Genomic DNA, 21,708 nt, shown 5'->3' on the forward strand with positions numbered 1-21,708 from the left:
AGTTTTGTTAGTATTTCCTTGAGCGTAGCTCCATCTAGTGGATGCATTGTAGATTGCGTCTTATAGTGCGGTGCGTCCAATATATGAAAATAAAATTACAAAATAGCCCATTCATTGAAGGTGCGTCTCATAATCCAGTGCGCCTTTTTGTGTGGAAAATGCGGTCGGTACTTGGTTGTGGCCAGACACTTCAGGACTAGGGCACGGCCAATATGGATTTTTTTAGGCCGATATTGATATTTGCCAGGAAAAAAACTACAGCTAGCTGATTTAAAAAAAAAAAAAAAAAAAAATATATATATATATAGTACTTTTATCGGTACGTGTTAGATACTCCGGGTATGTTAACGCAGGTCAGCAGCAAGCCAAACTCATTTATTTATGAGCCAGGAAACTGAGCGTCTTGCTCCTTTATTGCGCTCGTCTTGACGGCGTACAGTGAACAACTGTGACAGCAGCTCATTGAAATGTAGAGTGAAACTGGAATGAACAGATTTAACACATGCATTAGCTTATTGTAAATAAATACAACACAAATCGTCTAGCGTCAAACAACAGACATAAATGGAGCTCTAAGCGTGACAAACAATAATAAACAAGGCGTTATCATGATTCTTTCGCATGCTAATTAGCTTGTTAGCACTGATTTAGCAGGTATCAGCACATCAGCTAAGCTGAGGGAGGAGAAGTCGTCTCTGGTGCAAGCGGCTTTCGTTTTTTGCGCCATGCGTGATTTTGTGAGTGAGAGGCGACGAACAGAGATTTGATACACTGACTAGATGGATTTCATCGAGACTGCTGAACCGTTGGTGTAAAGATAATTTTACTGTAGCTAGCTCAATATTCACAAATACAGTATCTGCATATGCTTCCAGATACCAGAAAAAGCTTGACAAAGGCTCTTGCACACACGCCTGCGCACTCCCCACATAGCTACATCATACACATTGAATTCTCATTAAAGGGACGGTTTACACAACAGTATTGCAACATTTCACCACAGATTCGCGTATAACCCTCATAATGAGACCAGTTTTACTTGTGTAACACTGCGGTAAATGGTTAGAGTACAGTGGTACCTCTACTTACGAACGCCTCTTCATACAAAATTTTCAAGTTACGAAACGCCTCAACAGGAAAATATTGCCTCCTGTTACGAAAGAAATTTCAAGATACGAAAGGTAAAAATACAGTATGGGCTGCTACTCGCAGCTCCGAGTTTCCTGAACGCAACATACTTTTAACTGCTCTGCCGTTGGCTATTACTGCGCATCTTCCTGGCATCCCATTGGCAAAGAGGGACCTCTACCGCAGTGTTTTTCAAACTTTTTTTTGAGCCAAGGCACGCTTCTTTCATTGAAAAAAATCTTGCGGCACACCACAAGCTGAAAATGTGACTCCCCCCCCCCCCCCCCCCTTATTTTTTAAAACAACATAATGTTATATTGTTACTATAATCGTTTTTAACATTGAAGAATGATGTTATAACAGCTTGAATTGGAATCAAATGAACACAAAGAAAGCAGAATTTTGTCATCTTTCATGTTTATTGTTTCACCGTCGTCCTGCATTCATGCGTCACAAATTCGCTTGTCTCTCGTCGAAACACAGGGCAATTGGCGAGCTGTTGCTGCTCCCTAGTGGTATGGGAGGGTACTACATGATTATTTTCTGGGCGAAAGACCGCACAGGCATACAAATTGGATATTTTCCAGCGGCACACCTGACAATATCTCACGGCACACTGGCACACGGGTTGAAAAACACTGCTGTACCGTATGCGTCTGTGTGTGTAGATAGATAAATAGATGTGTGTCTATGCAGCGTCCTCGTCATTCGACCCCCGGGGCCATGAGGTGTTCCGATAGTTATACGTAAATGTGAATCACCCAGAAAAAGTGTTCACCAGTCGGGCAATCGCTCACCATGCTGATGTTTGCCTCGGACATTTTCAAAGGATTATTAAAAGCCGACCACAGCAAACGTTCTTGGATCGGTTCTTTACAAAACGCCAGGCAAAAACCACTTCTGAGAGAGAACATCAACTAAAGAGGGCAAAAAACGATGAGGACGCAGTTAAAAGTTAAATGACAATCATTTTTACTCTTTACTCTTTTTTTTACATTATGCACAACTCTCATTTATTGTGCAATAATCTAATTTTAACATGTATTTGTTACAAATTTTGATGCGTTTTTATGCTTTAGAAAACATTTGTCTGAATTTTGGGGAAGGCTTGCAACGGATTAGGGCAATTACCGTAATTTCTGGACTATAGACCGCACCTGATTATAAGCCGCACCACTACATTTTTAAAGGAAAAAATATTTTGTACACACATAAGCCGCACCTGTGTATGAGCCGCACGTGCCCATATTGTAACATGAGATATTTACGAAGAAAGACGATACACAGGCGGCCGTTAGAAAAGTCTTTATATAAGCCGCTTCATGAAATAAGCCGCAGAGTTGAAAGCGTGTGACAAAAGTCGCGGCTTATAGTCCGGAAATTACGGTACATGGAAAACACATCTCAATTTACAAAATTTTCTCGTTAAGACATTTCTTACAGAACCAATTAATTTCATAAGTAGAGGTACCATTGTATGTAAATGTAAAATAACCGGCAAACGTCCACTTATCCAATGTTTCAAGGGCTATAATTGGCTCACTTAATTAGTCGGGCCCAATTCAGGACCCAGCTTTTTGTGCACAAACAATAAAAAGTCAAATTCCTTTTGTTTTTATTTTGGTCCTTGAAACTGTCTGGGGTCCTGACTTGATTTAAAAATATATGTGTGCCCGTGTGCAGTGTGTGCAGTGTGCTTTGTTGAATTGCCACTTGTAAATAAGTGTGTGAGTGATTTATTCTTTGAAGCATTAATATTAAATATCTATACGGTAAAAACACTCCCATGTGCAGTCCCACTGTAATGTTCCTGATAGAATTTTAATCACTGGAAAATTCAGATAAATTTTCCAGGAAGGGAATTTCTGTAGTTTGGCAGCTTTCTGCCAATGTAATGTAGTCAAAAATGTCGGTGTGACTAATTTAAGTGCTGGCGCTACCAAGAAAAAAAGCTGGGCACATGAGTGCAACCTGTACAAAAAGTGAGTCTCAAGAGTCCTGACCTTCTTTAATTGCATTTATTCAAAATGTCTCACATTCAAAATTCCTGTGTGCTTGGTTTTGATTTGAATTAAAATGTCTCTGCTCTTAGTTGTTCGAAAGGTTACAAGGTGAACAGCCATGCTTTGCAGAGAAGATTATTGCAGTGAGCAGTGACCTCACAAAGCCAGAACTGGATCTTAGTAAGGAGAATCAGACATTACTCGCTGAAAGCGTCAACATTATCTTCCACTGTGCTGCCACCATCCGTTTCAATGAGCCACTGAAGTGAGTATTTTAATTGTAAGCGTTTTTCTCTCTTGGAATGGCTTTCTAACTGTGTGTGACTTAGGCAAGAGTATTAAATAAGCTTGTACAACACTTTCAGCCAAATGAATGATTGTTTAAAGCGTCTTGAGTATGAAGTGCTATGGATGCTTATAGATGTTTGCTCAACTTCTCATCAAGCATGGAATGTCGGTATGAGTCAGAGTGGTTTGGTGTACACAGATATTTGACACCTTACTTACTTGCCTCAACAAAGGTTGTTTTTTTTTCTCCTGTTTTTGACCTGGACAAAATGAGGTAGTGCCTTTTGATCAGTAGTTATTTTAAGGGCAGAGGTTGCTGTTTAAGAGTGAGAAAGCAGGTTAATTTTAACTTTTGGTTTTTAAATAGGTAAGGCTGTCTGCTGTTTGTATCACTTGAAAGATTCATTTTATGAACTTAATTTGTTGTATAGAGATACAGACTTATATAACTGAATTATGTTGCATGCCTTGAAGCAGTAGCTCCTTTTAATGCCATAGTTCTGTACTGATCAGCTCTGTGAGACCGCAGTGGACCTTGTTGTAATTGTCATCTTGCAATTATTATTATTTTTTTTAACTTTGTATCCTTTCTAAAACTTTCCTCTTAGAGATGCAATGCAGTTGAATGTCTTGGCTACTCAGAAGATGCTCGCTCTGGCCCATAAGATGAAGCATCTAGAAATCTTCATCCATGTATCCACAGCCTACGCCAACTGTGATCGGGAGCTCATTGAGGAAATGGTCTATCCTACCCCAGTGGAGTATGTCAAACTCATTGATGCACTGGAGTAAGTTCATTTTGACTTTTACCAAATGTAGCTCGTCAATGTTAGCAGATGACACGCGAGTTTTTGGAGAATTGTGTTTTTACACCCCCCAACTAATATCAGTGATAGACTTAGGCGTAGAAAAAAAAAGTAGTGTGTTTCCGGTAACATGAAATTTCAGCATAGGTCGGACAAAGTTTTGTTTTTTTTTTAATCTTTTTTTCCCCCCATCAAAAATGTAAACAAAATAACCATAAAACATAAAACAAGGAGACATTGAAACCCCCGCTCGATGCAAAGGCGGCAAGAGAGTTGGGTACCCGGCGGCTGGGTGTTACAGCCATCTCGTTACCTCTGCGTCCCGCGTCCTAGACGCATAATTTTCCCACGAGACGCACTGTTCCAAATAATGTGCGTTTTTGGGACGCAAGGAAATTTCTCAGTCAAAACAAACAAACAAAAAAAAAAACCGACGGCAAGCCTGAGGATTTCACGGTAACAATAGTTACTGGTAGCGTGTCGTTTCCGTGGCGTCATTTTAACGGTACCGAAAAATAGTTTAACCATAAAAGTCACAGCACACGAGTTGACTGTGTGATCAACGCGATTTCACTGTGCCTGTATGTGTTTGTGGTGTGGTATGGTGTGTGAGTGTGTTTCTTCTAATTTACTTTCGTTTTGTTTTCAGTGTTGGGGGGCGACGCAACAGATAACGTTATGTGCGCATGCGGGTTGCTATTTTAGTCCGCAAACTGAGGAATCGCGCGGATGAAAGTTTGAGATGGCGGCGAAAAAAACTCACAAAGGTCTACTAATTGCGACATTTAAGAAATGGGAATGCCAGTCTGATTTTTTGTATGAATCGTCCAAAGGGCGTATCACTAAACTCACCTGGGATGTATGCACAGAACACGAGAGCGAGATACGACGAGAGGCACGATTACGAGGCAAGTTGGTCATTAGATTTGTAGGCTAATCGCTCTGAAAAATATTATGAAACAGTATTGGTTATTCTATAACTTACTGGTTGTAGCATGGTACCTTTATGAATAAAACATTCGTCACAAGGGGTAGTAATGCTAATGTTAACTGTTGGTAGAACTAATGATGACGTGTGTTAAATTTGAAGGTTGTTTGAAAAAAATGCCGACCGTAAAGTTTTTTTTTGAGGTAGAAATTCTCGGTCGGTCGGGTTACCGGAAACACACTACTTTTTTTTCTACGCCTTAGTATCATATAGTAACGTCAAATGGGTGCTCAATGGCGGCTCTTCTGGTGTACATTATAGTTAGTTTCTTGTATATAAATAGTTGGATCTCTGGAGTGCCAGCTTATCCACCTGGCGGCAAATAAACTATCAAGGAAATGTTCCAGCTTTAAACTGTTCAGCTTATTGTTTCTAGGCCTCCCTAGTGGTGCGGCCATCTTGGCCAGAACATTAAGTACACCCCGGATTTCCGCCCCCAGGCCTCCAATGGTGCGGCCATTTTCGCCAGAATATTAGGGACATGCCTGTTGGCGTCCCGATGGGGCTATAAGGTTCACCCCGGATTCTCTTGTGAAGCCATCCCCAATGGGGTGGACCATATTAGCCTTGTTTGCTTGCTTGCTTACAGTTTCTTTGTTTCTTTGCTTCCTTCCTTTCTCGCATCCTTGTTTCTTTGCTTTCTTCTTTCCTTGCTTCATACGTTCCTTGTTTCCTAGCTTTCTTGCTTCCTTGCAATATTTTAAAATAAATGCAAAAAAATTTTTGTTTTTCTTGTCTTCCATGTTTTTTCACTGATTCAAAACAACTTTAAACTGTTCAGCTTATTTCTACCACATTTTTAAAATGTCAAAATAAAAGCAGGAAATTACCGTAAATTCTGGATTACAAGCCGCTACTTTTTTTCCACACTTTCAACACTGCGGCGTGTAATATGAAGCGGCTTTTTAATTATTTTTTTTCCATCGCGGGAAAAACATGGACCAATAAAATGAATGAGTAGTTCACTAAGGTCCAATGAGATTGTATGACTAATCACAACTTCCACTCTTCTCGCCGTAGCGGGGAAAAATGTGTTACCTGGCAACAGTCGACCAATAAAATGAATGAGTAGTACACAGGGGTCCAATGAAATTGTATGATTACCGGTAATCACAACTTCCTTATTTCAGTCTTTTAGACTGGAAATAAAAAAGCTGACTCCTCCGTCATACTGAAAACAAGCCGCCACGAGAGAACACATTTTACCCGTGTTTTGAGCTGCGCAGCATCGGGCCTAAAGCTGCCACCGATGATCATTTTTAAGCGGCTGACTAGAGAAATAATTTCATATATCTTTTCCCATTCATATGATTTGCATTATTCTATTTAAAGCCTAGTGGGCTGCAGTATTTCTCCTCGTAATTACGCAAATGCGCATCGAGATCTCTCTTTGTCTGGCCTCTTATGTGTTTCAGCGTAATTTCGTTGTGCAAATGCATTTATCATGCTCATAAAAATATGGAGATTATTTTAACCTTAAGAAATTGTTGTGTTTTTTTCTGCGGGGGTTCAGCACCCGGAGGCGCTCCAGGCGGCACGGACGCAGAAGCAAACCCCCGCCTACTCATTGGCCAGCGGTATGGTGTGACGCGTATAATTACAAAATTGATTTTTCTTCATAAATTTTAGCATGCGGCTCTTAATCAGGTGCGGTCTGTAGCCCGGAATTTACGGTAATATTTTTTGGTTTTATCCTCTACTTTCTGCATTTTCTTGAACAATTCAAACCATTCCACTTTTTGACCTGCTCTGCTCATTCGAGGTCATCGTATATCATTCTGTCATTCTATATCATTCAACGTTGTTTTTCATTGAGCCTCTTTGCCTTTAAACACAATTTCTCCAGAAATTGCATTCTCCTGTTGATGAAATGATGTATTGTTGAAGGTAATTTGAGCACATTTATTATTCAGAAGTGTGTATAACATTTATTACCTTCACATTAGTACCCAAGAAGTATGTCTCACTTTCAAACAGCTTGATGAACCCCAGATTATCAGTTCATATTGAACCCATATGCACGATAAATTAAATGAATGATGAATTTGCATTAATAATAAGACTTGCATCTCTCAGTAAAATATTCGCTGTCTCTCGAGTAATCTTATGAAGAATGCAATCATTTTGTGATTTCTCTCATGCTAAGTTAAAATAAAGAGTATTAAGTCAAAATGTATTCTTTGTGAGTGATAAATATCAATAACGAACATGAAAAATATTGAACTGTTGCGATATTTTAATAACTAATTTTGATTCAGTTGGACGAAATAAAATTTAAGGTGCTAATGCATAGACCACTTCAACAACTGCCTGTAACTTCATATGTTAAACTGCTCCGCTTGGTGCTGTGGACTTAATCAAAAATTGAAACAAAGTTGCTAACGGTTCATAAAAATGTCTTCGGGTTTGCACAATCTTCAGGCAAGGGTTTGTCAGTGTTATGAAAGACTATCACTGGGACGATGTCACAACTTCAGGCATCTATTGCATCAAGGAGGACAGTATAGCACCAAACTTGATAAAAGCACACATTATAAGTAGGTGCGTACCAAATTTCAGCTAAATTAAAGTATTACTTGTCAAATTACATAACTAATGTTGTGAAAAATTGCTGTGACTGACAAATTCATTTCAAAATGTCTATATTATAAAAACTACATGATGGGTTAAAATACTATGTCCAAATATGAATAGCTTAGCTTGATTGTTTTGCTTTTGGGGAAAAAACAAAAACCCAACCAACCCCCCCCCCCTTTTTTTTAACAATTTTGTGGGGAAGGGAGGGTGGAGATCATAATTAGGCTCCTTAAATTGTCATCAGAAGAAATACGTTCAAAATGCTATTTGGCATGGCCAATTACAAAAATGTGTGACTTTTTGTTGTGATATGTTAATAAATAGTGCAGTTAGACTGTTTTACTGTAATTTGGGCTCTTTGGAGCAAATAGACTGATAGATAGGCAATATAACACAAAAGCGTAACCCAACGAGGTCAATGTTCACACACAAAAAGCTTGGTATATTTGGAACACTTTCAAAATTTGTAATCCGTTGTACTCTGCTTGAAATGGCCATTTCAAACGTATTCATCATTCTGTCAGACTGCCAGTGTCATTTTAGGGAACTCTTGTCATGTTGCTACTCTGAGCGAGCTGCTCAGAAATTTCTCAAATTGTGATGTCACAATGTGGATAATGCCACCCTCACTCCGAGTTAATCAGCCCACGACGTGGCGACTAGGCTGGGCAAAGAATTGCCACTTTCTAATCATGACTGTACGACACCGTTTATCGGACTTCTGTCTGTCAAAGCCCAAAGTTATAAAGAGCCGCATTGAGTTTTGTGGGATACGTGTTTACCATTAGTTTTAGGTCCTGATTGGTAACACATGCCTGATTGCTTCGTGAAATTGTTGACACCAGATAGTGAGGCTGGATGATATGAACATTCAAGATGATAAATATTGAAAATTAAGATCAGGTCAGTCGTTGACTTTCCACACTCGTAGAGTTTGCACATGCGCTCTCATGTACAGCACATTCCAGCCAACCACCTACCTCCTTTGGAACGTCTACACCGTATTAGTATTCGTGGCATGATGACCGTATGTAAACCTCTGATGGTAACTAGAAACCCTTTCATGTCTTAATTCTGTTCCCAGTTGGATGGACGATGAACTGGTGTCGGTTCTGACCCCCAAACTGATTGGTCAACGACCCAACACTTATACCTACACAAAAGCATTAGCCGAGTATCTGGTGCAGCAGGAGGCCGGCGACCTCAACGTTGCTATTGTAAGACCCTCCATAGTTGGTGCCAGCTGGAAAGAACCTTTTCCCGTGAGTTTTTGTTGAAATAATTTTTTCCTCCCGATTCAAAGTCCATATAGAAGGTCAATATTGTATTGTGTATACCTCTGTAATTCAGTATCTACAATAATAATCATAATAATAATAATTTGTTACTTCTCTGCACTGTTTCAGGGTTGGATTGATAATTTTAATGGACCTAGTGGAATATTCATTGCAGTAAGTACTGGGAGGAATAAGGTAACGGTTTGTTTTATCATTCAAAAGTGGAACAAACACATTGCAGATTTTGGAGAACGTGCTTTGAATGGTAGCAATGCTTTTACCACTTTTAATAGACAGAACTAGGGGTGTAACAAAAACCGGTTTGAATTGGAAAATCGGTTTTGATTTCATCGAACCGGAATGGAATCGTTCCATTTTAAAATGCACCAGTCTTGAATCCAATCTTACCCTCCTTTGTATGTACCGAAATATCTATTGCATCGTCTTTTACTGAAGATATGCGATCTCCTTGACAGAACATTTTCGAAACTTAAAGCTTTGGGGTTTTTTTTTTTTTTTTTGGTTTTATTTTTCAAGCAATATACAATAAATCAAATAGTATATGCCACCATTCTGATTTTTATTCCTATATTTTGCTTATTTACCGCACCAGATTCAAATAATTGAACCACTTTTCATACTGCAGCTCACAAAGACATCCCAATTAAATAAAAACTGTAGTTTAAAAATACAGATTTTATTCATCAAGGGAAGCCAAAATCCAAACACCTACTGTGGTTTGCTGGAGCCCCAAATCCTTCCAAATAGCTTTGTAACCATTCCTTGACATATAAATTACACTCACTTTTTGTCATTTGTTCTTGAAGTTCTTTTGATCATTGCACGGTGCCTTTATTTAATTTTCTTTTTTTTTTTAAATAAGATCTTGTAGCATACTCCACTTTGTCTGACAGGTGCTATTTCAATGATTTCTTGAACTCGGCTTTCCAAAAACTGTGGGTAAACCCTTTCATGCACCCTGTAACCTGATATCGTGGTAGGCTGTCCACTGTAGTAACAACTGTCCCTCAAAGGGTTCAACACAGTTGACTGATGATTTAATAAGGAGACAGTTACTTTTCCAAAGACGACCAGGTTTTAATTTAAATTGTTTTTCCCTTCCTAAATACAATTAAGAAAAATATAATAAATGAAATCATTCTTTAGAAAATGGCATTTCGTATTGACTTGCATTTCTTTGAGAGATATTAAAATCGATTATCAGAAGCATTTAAGTGTGACAAGAATTTTTTAAAACTCAATCCTTTGGTAGTTAAGAGAACATCTTAACTACAGGCCTTACGTAGCCTGTATTTGAATTTTGAGATCAATAGATGTTTTCATCAATTTTTATCTCTCCTTAGGCAGGTAAAGGGATCCTACGTACAATGAGAGCATCTAATGATGCAGTGGCTGACTTGGTACCTGTAGATGTAGTCATCAATGCTACACTGGCTGCTGCCTGGTATTCTGGATCACAACAAAAGAACAGGTTGGAAACTCAGCAATTGGGTTGGATTTACTGAAAGATTGCACAGGCCAAAAAAAAAAAAAACCTGCTGCAAACTTGATTGCTCACCCGGTTAGATGTGGAAGCAAATGTCTTAACAGAGGAGTGAGTCTGCCAAATGTGGAACATTGCGACAGTTGATTTTGCATGCTGTCTGAGTACAAGTGAATTGTTTCATTAAAAACACGCAATGTGATTTATCAACCCTGAGACAAATTGCAATGGTTTATTTTGCATCTTGAAATTAAATCTTTAAAAATGTAAATATTTCAGACTGCATCGTTGTCCAGAACTGACAGGAATTGAACAGATGCAAAATGAGCGGCGGTAGGAAAAATTGATGTTTTCCGCTCATGTAAACATTTTTGAAACGCTACAAGCAAAAATTTTACATCACAGTCAAGTCAACAATGCAACTTTGGAGCTTCTGAATGATCTAAGGCAGGGATGTCCAGAATCGGTCCTCATGGGCCGCTGTCCTGCCTGTTTTTCGTCTTTCCCTGCTGAAACACACCTGAAACACACCTGATTCAAAGGATCAACTCATCAGCAAGCTCTGAAGAAGCAAGAAAACAATCCTGATCACTTGAATCAGCAGAGGGAGATGGCAACCAGGCAGGACATCGGTCCTTGCGGACCTATTTGGGACACCCCTGAACTTAGGGCTGACTTGAAGCCAGTCACATGAAGGAGTCATGCATTGTCACCTATGATGAAACTCCCCTCATGTCTGGGTCATTCCAGCGCTCAATGAAAATCAGAAATCAAAATACACACAACCTACTTCAGCCTAACCTGGGATTTCGGGATTGTATTTCGTGCCAAGTTATGTGGAAATGGGTGTTGGTATGACCAAAAAAAAAAAAGTATCTTTGTATCCTCGAATTTTGAGCAAAGGAAAATTCCTTGAATTCTTAAACTCAAATTTGAATTTATTTTGAAAAGAGACCAAGGGGAAAAAATGAGCAAGAACTAAAATAAGAATATACTGAAATAATCGCAATTAAAAAACAGAACCTTGAGTTAGTTAGGGCAGTGTTCTTCAACCCCTGTGCCACACCAGTGTGCCGCGAGACATTGTCAGGTGTGCTGCGGGAAAATATCCAATTTGTATGCCTGTGCGGTCTTTCGCCCAGAAAGTAATCATGTAGTACCCTCCCATACCGCTAGGGAGCAGCAACAGCTAGCCAATTGCCTTGTGTTTCGACGAGAGACAAGCGAATTTGTGACGCATGAATGCAGGACGACGGTGAAACAATAAATATGAAAGATGATAAAATACTGTTTTCTTTGTGTTCATTTGATTCCAATTCAAGCTGTTATAACGTCATTTTTCAATGTTAAAAACGGCTATAGTAACAATATAACACGTTAATTGTTAAAATAAGCGGGGGGGTTGTGGGGGGGTTCAGATTTACAGCTAGTGGTGCGCCGCGAGATTTTTTTCAATGAAAGAAGTGTGCCTTGGCTCAAAAAAGTTTGAAAAACACTGAGTTAGGGTATGTTTCCAACGTCGGGAACTTGTAAAGGCACCACTCCGTTGTGCACCTTAATTGCTTTTCTTCGATTATTACATTTTAAAGAATGAGAGAAGCCAAACTCGAGATCATCACTGAAATTCGATTAATCGTCCAGCCCTAGTGGAGTAGTACTGGTTTCTCCGAGATCATTTTTGTGGTGTTTTAACCACAGAGGATGGACAGTAATATCCTATTGCCACGAACTTGGGGCAAGTTCAATCAAACAAACATGGCTTTTATGCGGTTGCTGGATTGTCCCAAATTATCAGGGTGATTTTTTTTTTCTATCATTTGTTTTTTGCCACTTCCACTAACCACTTGATTACTTCAAACTTCATTTTATGTTTTCTATGCTCTCCCGAGTGCTCCATTGTGAAAATCATTAGAGCAACCTACGTGCAGATTTTGTTCATGAGTTAACCCAGAATTTAACTCTCACTATATAGGATCGTAGTAAAAGAACGTAATCATTATAGAGCGCATGCAAAATGCACACTAACCGTGCATGCTGTCAGTGTGAGTGAATACGGAATTTAGTATCTGCTACTGAACTTGGGATCTTAGTAAATCAGGCCTGTTGTGAACTTGGTTGTATATTCAGATTTTTGTAAAGGTGTACAAAAAAAAATGTTCACAGAGTGCTTGTAATTAAAGTTGCTGTCTCATTGTAGGCCCAAATCCATCCTGGTTTACAACTGCACGACTGGTGGCATCAACCCATTTCGCTGGGGAGAAGTTGGTATGTCTCTCTGATGTTATCTAAACAGCCCAAAACAGCCCCGGGCAGCGGTGTTGTCGGTCTAGTTGAGAGAAACTTGTCATGGATTTTCAAATTGTGCACAGTATCTTCTCCACTGGCCTCACCCAACCTGGGAACATTTATTTGCCTGTTTCCTGTGGATTCTGGCTAAATTAATTAATCAGTCATTGTTAAATGTTGTAAGGTTGAAATCTTCGTCTCACACGTGTCCAGGGCTACTTCCATGACTTTAAATATTACATTTAACATTGTTTTGGTTTACACATAGCAGTTAGTGGTGTCATTAAATTATCCTGCCATCTGGACGCATGAATTAAGCGCGACACATTTGCATGTATGCAGTGTTTTAGTAAGTCTTATTTAAGTCTTTTCAGTCTTTATTGTGAATTCTTAAAAATCATTCCATAAAGCTTCTTAACAGTAAATGCAATTAGTGAAAGCAGGATACAACTTTGAGTTTTACTGAAAACATTCAAAATGCTAGTGTTAAAGAAAAGTGATTTTTTTTTTTTTTTAATTAGAAGAAAAATTCTCCATCATGTAAGACAGGACCACCATAAAATCAAACATAATCAAAACGGCATCCATTATCCACATTTTAATTTTCATTGAAAAGACAGTCCAGTGACCTCTGACAAAATTCATAAGATCCTCGAGGCAGTAACAGCGAGTCCTATATTTTGTCCGAGCATCCACTATGTTGAGAATTGAAAATAACAGTTGTATCCAGAACTGAAGCGATAGTCCTGGAATATTTTAATTGAAACTGGAACAAAACAGAGCGCTGAAATGCTTGGCCTTGCAAATGCTGGGTGGAAACTTGTTCCATCCCCATCTTACAAATTGGTTAAATTGAAAGTAAAAAAGTGAATTTGCATTTTTGAAAAAAAAAAATAATTACATATGCACAGCTCCAGACAAAACTCTAACAATGATACAACACATCTTACACTCCTTGTCGATTACTTTTGTTTTTTAGAATACCATGTAATATCTACTTTCAAGAGGAACCCTCTCGATCAGGCGTTCCGTCGGCCCAATGTTAATCTCACATCCAATCACCTAATCAATCAGTACTGGATCGCTGTGAGCCACAAGGCTCCAGCCTTCTTGTATGATGTGTACCTCAGGCTGATTGGACGAGAACCCAGGTAACCTCATTCTCTCGCCGTATCGGGCTTTCCTGGCCAACTCCTGTTTTCCAAAATGCCCAGAAACCCCCCTCCACACACACAGACCTTTCTGCTGCTTAACTTCTTTGTCAGTGTAGTATCATCTTAAAGCTGTGCTGTTCATGTGTAATGCCATGCTTGTCATTTCAAGAATGTATAACCCAGGTGCTCCTCTGCTTACGTGGGGGGGTTCTCACTGGTTTATGCACACTTTACATTCTACCACGAGCAATCGTTAAGTCCCGGTTGAGTTTCCAAATAGAATGGACACCTATCTAGGTCATCTCAGTTCAGCCTCAATAAATGGTTGAAAGTTGGCCTATACATGTGGCTATGCCTTTGGAAACCCAACCGAGGTTTTGATGCTTTTTTTTTTTCCAACCGTCTTGCTTCGCTCATGGCTTTGTCACAGTGACTTTAGGAGCATTTCATTCACCCTTTTTCATTTCAGAAATCATCTGAGCTTCAGATGTTCACTGCATGATGCTCTTAACAAGCTAACATTGTTAATAGCGTGACGCAATTCGGTGTATCCTTCAGGAACCACAGGAGGAGAGATTACGGATTATAAATGGCCTCCTATTTTTCTCCTTCCTGTTTGTCATGTCTTTCTCCTACAGAGAACTGTATAAACATGACCTTCAAGACCAATCCTTTAGAGCAAGCCTTCAGAAGGCCCAATGTCAATCTCCGCTCCAACCCCTTTACTAATCAGTACTGGACACTTGTCAGCCACACGCTGCCAGCTCTCCTCTATGACTTCTATCTTGGGCTGAAAGGCCAAAAGCCTCGGTAAGGTTGTGTGTCCACTTTTTCCTCTCCTCGGTAGTCTAGGCCCAGTTTTTGCACAAAAACCGCATCACACATTCAGTCAGATAGACTTGGTACAGTGTGTCCCTTGGCTAATATTAATACGGTGTATTCAGCGTGCATTCAAGTGCTCTTGAATTTGTTAAATATTAGTTATGTTGCAAACCTATGCTAAAAGAATCCACTTTATTTGGAGTGCAAGATGAGTTATTGAAACTGAGGTATGACACGATCTAAATCTCCAATGCTCCACGGTGTTTTTTCCGAAAAAAAAAAAAAAAGGTTTCACACTTGTTAATATGGACTCGGGACCTGTTGAAGTAAATTAGGGGCATATTCACCCATTAACGCTTATGTCAATTCCTTGTGCGCCTTTCTTGACACTTTCAAGGCGCTGCGATTCTCCCGTCCAGACTTCTGACACACCCGCTATGCATGAACTGGAAATGTGTATGCAACCACCATCGTGGAGTGATTCAATCAACTCTCTTGTGGCCCCAATTGCCGGGTCATCGTTTTCATGAGACATGCATTCCATAGAGATCCATATTGAAACTATCTCAACACGTTTAATTTCCATCGTGGATCTGAAGGTTATCGCCAGTGACTTGTGTGTGGCTCAATTACAGACTACTTAGAACAGTGGTTCCACCTTTGTTCGTGGTACCGAACCCAACCAGTTCATATGCACGTTCACCGAACCCTTTATTCGTGAAAAATAAAATAATTTTTTACAAATTCAAGATAATAAAAAAAACACATTTATTAAAAACTGAAAAACGTAAATAAAATGACATGGCCTGAGTCGGGGGTCGGCAACACGCGGCTCCAGAGCCGCATGCGGCTCTTTAGCGACATCTAGTGGCTCCCTGGAGCTTTATAAAAATGTTTGAAAATGAAGAAAGATTTTGATAGTTGGCCAATATAGCTCAAACAGATATAGATACATGTTGCAGCTCCGAAAAAGGAGAGCTGTGGTGTTGGTTTTTTAAAACGCTTATTTTTATGCTTTTAACAGTCTCGACAAACACAGACATGTCTGAGTCCGACTCCGTGCCTTCTCTCTTCTCGTTCAACTCGAGAGGCGTTCAAAGACAGCCTCCGAAAAACGGAAATTCATGATCACTTCACTGACATTAAGAAAAGCGAAAATAATGCACCAAAACAAAAAAATCAAGCGAGGAATCACAAACTAAAATCTATGGGGGCGTTTGTGAACACACAACAAGGGAATAAATAACAAACAATTCTGAGACAATCCAGTCTTCTACATACATACAGCATGTGTTTCCTTCGTATATCCATCCATCCATTTTCCAATCGGCTTGATCCTCACAAGGGTCGCGGGGAGTGCTAGAGCCTATCCCAGCTGTCTTCGCGCAGTAGGCAGGGGACAACCTAAGTATAGTTTTTTAAAAATTGTATGACGTACTATCACGACAGTCACACGGCGACTACTGAGCGGACTAAATTTCCCGCAGCACTGATTGGACAAGTAATGTAATGTGATCAACTGCAGCCAGTGATGGCCAAGCGGGCGTGTCATAACTAATTGACATGTTGAGTCGGGTGTGTCTTAACGTCCATGTCAGAGGCTCCGTCGAACCCCTGAGACCGATTCACCGAACCCCTTGGGTTCGATCGAACCCAGGTTAAGAACCACTGACTTAGAAGAACTGTGTGTTTTTGCATTTACTATTTAAAAAAATCAAATACAAGCAGTTCAATCTGAATACCCAGATCACCACTACTACTACTACTACTATTACTGATCCTACTGTATTTTCTGGACTATAAGTCGCTCCTGAGTATAAGTCGCAGCAGCCATAAAAATGCATAATAAAGAAGAAAAAAAACATATGAGCCGCACTGGAGTATAAGTCGCATTTTGTGGGTAAATTTATTTGATAAAATCCAACACCAAGAACAGACATGTCATCTTGAAAAGCAAATAAAAATAAAAATAGAGAACATCAGGCTGAATAAATGTACGATATGCTAACGTTACATGACACATAAACAATAAACTGAGAACATACCTGGTATGTTCACGGAACATATTAAGAGTTATTCAGATAACATAAAGAACATGCTAACAAGTTTACCAAACCATGAGTGTCACTCCAAATCACTAAATCCAATGAAATCTTCATCCTCTGTGTCACTTTTAAAGAACTCCACGAACTCCGGAGGTAGAAGATGCGGCGCTCCCTCTTCTACGTCCCTTACGCCCAAGTCATCGTCAGTTGTTTATATCAGTTGCCGCCGATGTGGAAAGTATCAACAGGCCTAGAGCACCCTCTTATGGTTTAATGTGAAAATATCGTGAAATGATAATGTGTTTATCCTTTCACACATCAATCGCTCCAGAGTATAAATCTCACCACCGGCCAAACTATGAAAAAAAAACTGTGATTTATAATCTGGAAAATGTGGTACTTTTTTTCACAAAGTAATATGATATAATGTCAACATTAGGCTGTCATTGTAACGTATAGAGGACACACATAGACAGTTGCCGCGCACTCCTGGTGTGAGCGTACGTGAGCTCTGCGACACATCACAAGTCATCCGAGTCGGCCTGTGTAAGTCATCATTCGCAGTCAGCGGCTGTGAAATGACGCACAACCGAACTAATGAGGGTGATATTTTGCCTTTGAGAGGCGCTAGACCATTCATTGTACAGCCTCGGAGCGCGCTCGACAAAAGATGCTTAAGCATATGGAAGAATGCACGCACTGACAGATTTTGTCAGGGAACACCCTGATTTTAAGGTCACTCCACCTCGGGTGCGTACATTTCATGGTGGTATGGAAGCACACTTCAGTCGATGAGAGGATCTGCACAGCCAAAAAGAAGCGCAGCAGCGCACCTTTTTTGACTTGAGCAGATGGAAAAATATGCCGTTAATGAATAGAAGCATTTTGTACTTATTAAGGAAATCCATAAAATGTACACATGGACAAAGTTAGTGTTACAGAAAATAAATAAATAGACACGATGCCAAAACACAACAACAAGCCTCATCTTCTGGGAATGTGTTCTTTGAACAGTTGAGTCAAAACATATTGGCTTGTTGTTTACAGATGCAAAAATGAAGCACACAAAGCAAAAAAAAAGTGAAGCAAGGAGGTTGTTTTGGGGCTGCTTTTCTGACATAGGAACTCTCAAGAAAATTAAAGTCATCTGGAGTGAATTGTGTGGCCCAGTGTCAGGAAGTCTTAGCTGTAAGTCACATGTCCTCCAAAACATATTTCAGCCAAACGTACCCGAAATGGTTGAGAACAAAACTGCGCTATTATGAAGAGTCCAGGCCTAAATTCTATTGAACTATCTGTGGAATAACCCAAGACATTGAAAATGTCCGTTTTTGTCACTTTGTCACACTTTTGTTTCTTTTTCCTGAAGTGTCAATCAGGGCTTTTTAACAGAACCACCTGCTAGATGGTCTGATGACACCAAGATTCAACTCTTTGGCCTTAGTTCTTGGGTGTACACAGTAGTTGCTGGAACCCAGGCAGCAATCTCTGCTTGCCCAATCTGGGTCTGGACCTTTCACAAAGCTCCCCAGAGAAACTCAATAGTGAGTTTTTGGTTCCTTCTCCCACCAAGGCTCTTCTCTCCACTTTTGCTGATCGTCAGATTTTGACATAGGCTTGCAACATAACAAAATGATTTTTCCAAAATGCAGTCTTTATTTAATTTTTTTTTTTTTTGTGTATGGCGTTCTTATTACAAGTGGCATTTTGAATCGTGAATTTTGCAGATAAGTGAAGTAAATCTCCACACTAAAAATATAAAATTGGATTCCGGTGAATGAAACGAGTTTGGTTAAAATGTTTCCGGTTTAGGCTTGTCAGCAGCAGCAATCTTTGCCTCAACCTGCTGCTTGAAAATGCAAACAGCTCATGTCCATTTTGAAGCACTTAAACTGAATTAGTTCCTAAGTGATTGGAAGGCTCAGATCATTCCATTTTTGTTTTTGTTTTTCTCACCACAAGTAGTTTTGCTGTTATGTTTTCAACACTGTGATTTATTGCAATATGCATACGTCCTTAAAACAACTCACATATATCTTTCATATGAACTGGATTCTATTCATGGGGGACGTTTTCTGCAAATAGAAAATGCACAAAAGTTTGACAGTTATTGTTTGACATTATCATACTTTATATAACTTGGTGTAGTTTGATGAGAACAGTGGTATACAAAAAAACTATGCCCGAAATGTCATGGCAGCTTCAAAACTACTAACTTCTGAATCCGCACTTAAGTGGCAATAAAATGTCAACCAACTGTGTCCTAATTTGCCATACACGCTTTAACCAATGAACCAGTTGGATTGTCTGATGTACCAAAGAGGATTGGGGACAATTTGAATTGAAAGTGAAGATAGCTTGAGGCCATTTAGGGCATACAGATGCGTACCACTGTCTAGTTGAAATGACCTTCTTTCAAAACAAATCACTCCTCGCACCCTGGAAATCAGTGCCATTGCACGCAAATAATCCGAAAGTAGATTCAAGATAATGATTCTGCATGCACGTACTCATGACCCTCTCTCAACTGGATCTCATCTACAAGTAACAGCAATCCTACTAAAACACTTTTCTGATCCTTGCTGGCAACAACTAACCTCCTGTTGTTGTCCTTTCTTCACTATCGCACTTTTGTTCACACTCCAAACGCCTTATTACACAGCTTGCTGTCTTTCTTCACGCTGCCTCGCTTTGCCTCTCCGACCCCTCACTGAAATATGTCAACAATCTGCTCCCTGCTCAGTATCCCATAATCAATCCTTTGGAATCTTAATTCTACACCTCACCTCACTTTCTTACTTATCTAAAGGATGATGAAGACAATCACTCGCCTTCATAGAGCCATGATGGTTCTGGAATATTTTACTAGTCACTCTTGGGTGTGGAGCACGGACAACGTAGCCATGTTGATGGCCCACATGACCCCAGAGGATAAAAAGGTAAGAGAATCACAGACGGACAGACAGATACCCACCCACTGTCACGTGCATCCTGACACCACTCTTGGAGCAAAGTACCTAGTTGGCAGACAGTAATCTACCGTGTGGTAATGTTTTCATCAGGTACAATTTGACAAAATCATTTCAAAGTGCTTGCCAGTCAGCAAACATCCGTTCAGGAAAAGGAATTATGAGGGGATCTTATTTACTGGAATGCTTATTTGAGTCCTCAAAGTAAGGCAGAAGAATGAATCAAATTCAAATCAACATTGCAATGCCGTCGAATGCAATTTCCAAATCGCAATCACCTTTATTTTTTTATATACTGTAGATGTATATTTTATCCATCCATTTATTTATGTCGTGTCTGGATAAATTCAGTGGTGCAGAAGCGCAGTCCACGTCAACATATCGATCCTTGCCCGTGACTTTCCTGCCATTTTCACCTGGATGTGGGATTCTTAGATCCCTTGATACTCTACCGCAGTTTATCCATCCATCCATTTTCTGATCTACTTCTCCTCACGAGGGTCACCGACGTGCTGGAGCCTATCCCAGCTGTTTTCGGCAGCAGGTGGGGGACACCCTCAACTGGTTACTAGCCAATCGTGGGGCACATATAGATAACAACCATTCACGCTTGTTAGCAACTTAAAGCACAGGTGTCGAAACTCAAAGCCCGGGGGCCAGATGTGACCCCATGCAGTCTTCAGCCGAAACACCCACATCATTGAGAGTGGTGACAATGGCGTGATTTTTCATGATTTTGAAGCCTCATTTTGTATACTTTTTTACTCATTCAAATTTGACAGTTATTAGCAAAACTCTTTTTTTTTTCTTTTTTTTTGTAAAATTGACGACATTTTAATTTCACTTGACAGGCACTTTAAGAAATGAGGAGTTACTTCAATAAGAAGTTACTACCCCAATCAATGTCATGCACATTCGGCATTGCAGATAATTTGATGTAAAAGCCACTACATCGAGTCAAAGGGAGTCTTTCTAAAAGAACTAAAGCAAGTGTGTAAATTCCCTTGTCCCTGTCAATTTGACAGTACACAGTGTGAGATAACATCCTCGGATGGACTGGGACACATCATCAGTGATGTTGCTGAGATCAACAGGGATTTCGGGTCTTCCGACATCATACCCCGTCATTCAGATGAGCCAGCCAGGGTTGATCAGAGCCCGCTTGTGTTCTAGTAGAATTGGCACGCATTTTTGACATCAACTCGCTCCTGGTTCTTTAACCGCTTCCGCTCATTCGTCTCCTCGATGCGATCCTCCCAAGAACCGTCAGTTCAGTCAATCGCACCTTCCTTCAAGATATTGAGTTGTTGTGACGTGGACTGGAAACTTGAGCTTCTTGCACAAGTCCACTTGTAGCTCGTAGTCCACTGCTGAGGTGACTGGCCGCTCTCCGGCCCTGACAAAGGCGATTCTCCTTTTCCCAGATTCTGCTTCCTATACCACATATCCATATCGAAGCATATGTTCATTTTAGAAGATTAGATTTTAGATTTACAAAGTTGACTTTGCATGTTTTAAAATGTTGCTTCTTCCACTGCGTCTATACATATACACCGCAACATATCTCCATTTCGTTGCTGTAGGTGTTTAATTTCGACGTGCGGCAGCTGAACTGGGCAGAGTACATGGAAAATTACTGCATGGGCACTAAAAAATATGTCCTCAATGAAGAGCTGTCAGGCCTGCCTGCCGCACGCAAGCACCTCAACAAGTAAGTGTGCTTTGCATTGAACATGCATTTCTGCCATCAAACAGAAAATGGATGACAGATAAGTAGACTGGTTTTACTTGTAAATTTTATTCAGTGTTTTGGAAAATACATTCCAGTGATTTATTTAAGCAACTTCTACTAACAGCATTG

At 39.9% G+C, this 21,708-nt stretch overlaps 1 protein-coding gene across 4 annotated transcripts in view; it reads left to right on the top strand.

The window, feature by feature from the left end:
* The window catches only part of far1 (fatty acyl CoA reductase 1), a 39,316-nt gene that overhangs the window by 13,817 nt on the left and 3,791 nt on the right, over nt 1-21,708 (top strand). For 2 of the 4 annotated variants that reach the window (XM_019878115.1, XM_019878114.1), the window contains exons 4-12: nt 3,221-3,396; nt 4,028-4,207; nt 8,875-9,052; nt 9,197-9,241; nt 10,432-10,559; nt 12,769-12,836; nt 13,837-14,008; nt 19,688-19,817; nt 21,431-21,558. In XM_019878115.1, the coding sequence (XP_019733674.1) occupies nt 3,221-3,396; nt 4,028-4,207; nt 8,875-9,052; nt 9,197-9,241; nt 10,432-10,559; nt 12,769-12,836; nt 13,837-14,008; nt 19,688-19,817; nt 21,431-21,558 (1,205 nt within the window). Of the gene's footprint in view, nt 1-3,220; nt 3,397-4,027; nt 4,208-8,874; nt 9,053-9,196; nt 9,242-10,431; nt 10,560-12,768; nt 12,837-13,836; nt 14,009-14,649; nt 14,822-15,230; nt 15,379-19,687; nt 19,818-21,430; nt 21,559-21,708 lie in introns of those variants that run through there. The other 2 variants (XM_019878116.1, XM_019878117.1) reach the window with 2 other exon arrangements.

The sequence above is a fragment of the Hippocampus comes genome, unplaced genomic scaffold (assembly GCF_001891065.2).
Source record: "Hippocampus comes isolate QL1 unplaced genomic scaffold, H_comes_QL1_v1.1 scaffold37, whole genome shotgun sequence".
In the NCBI taxonomy this organism is placed as follows: domain Eukaryota; kingdom Metazoa; phylum Chordata; class Actinopteri; order Syngnathiformes; family Syngnathidae; genus Hippocampus; species Hippocampus comes.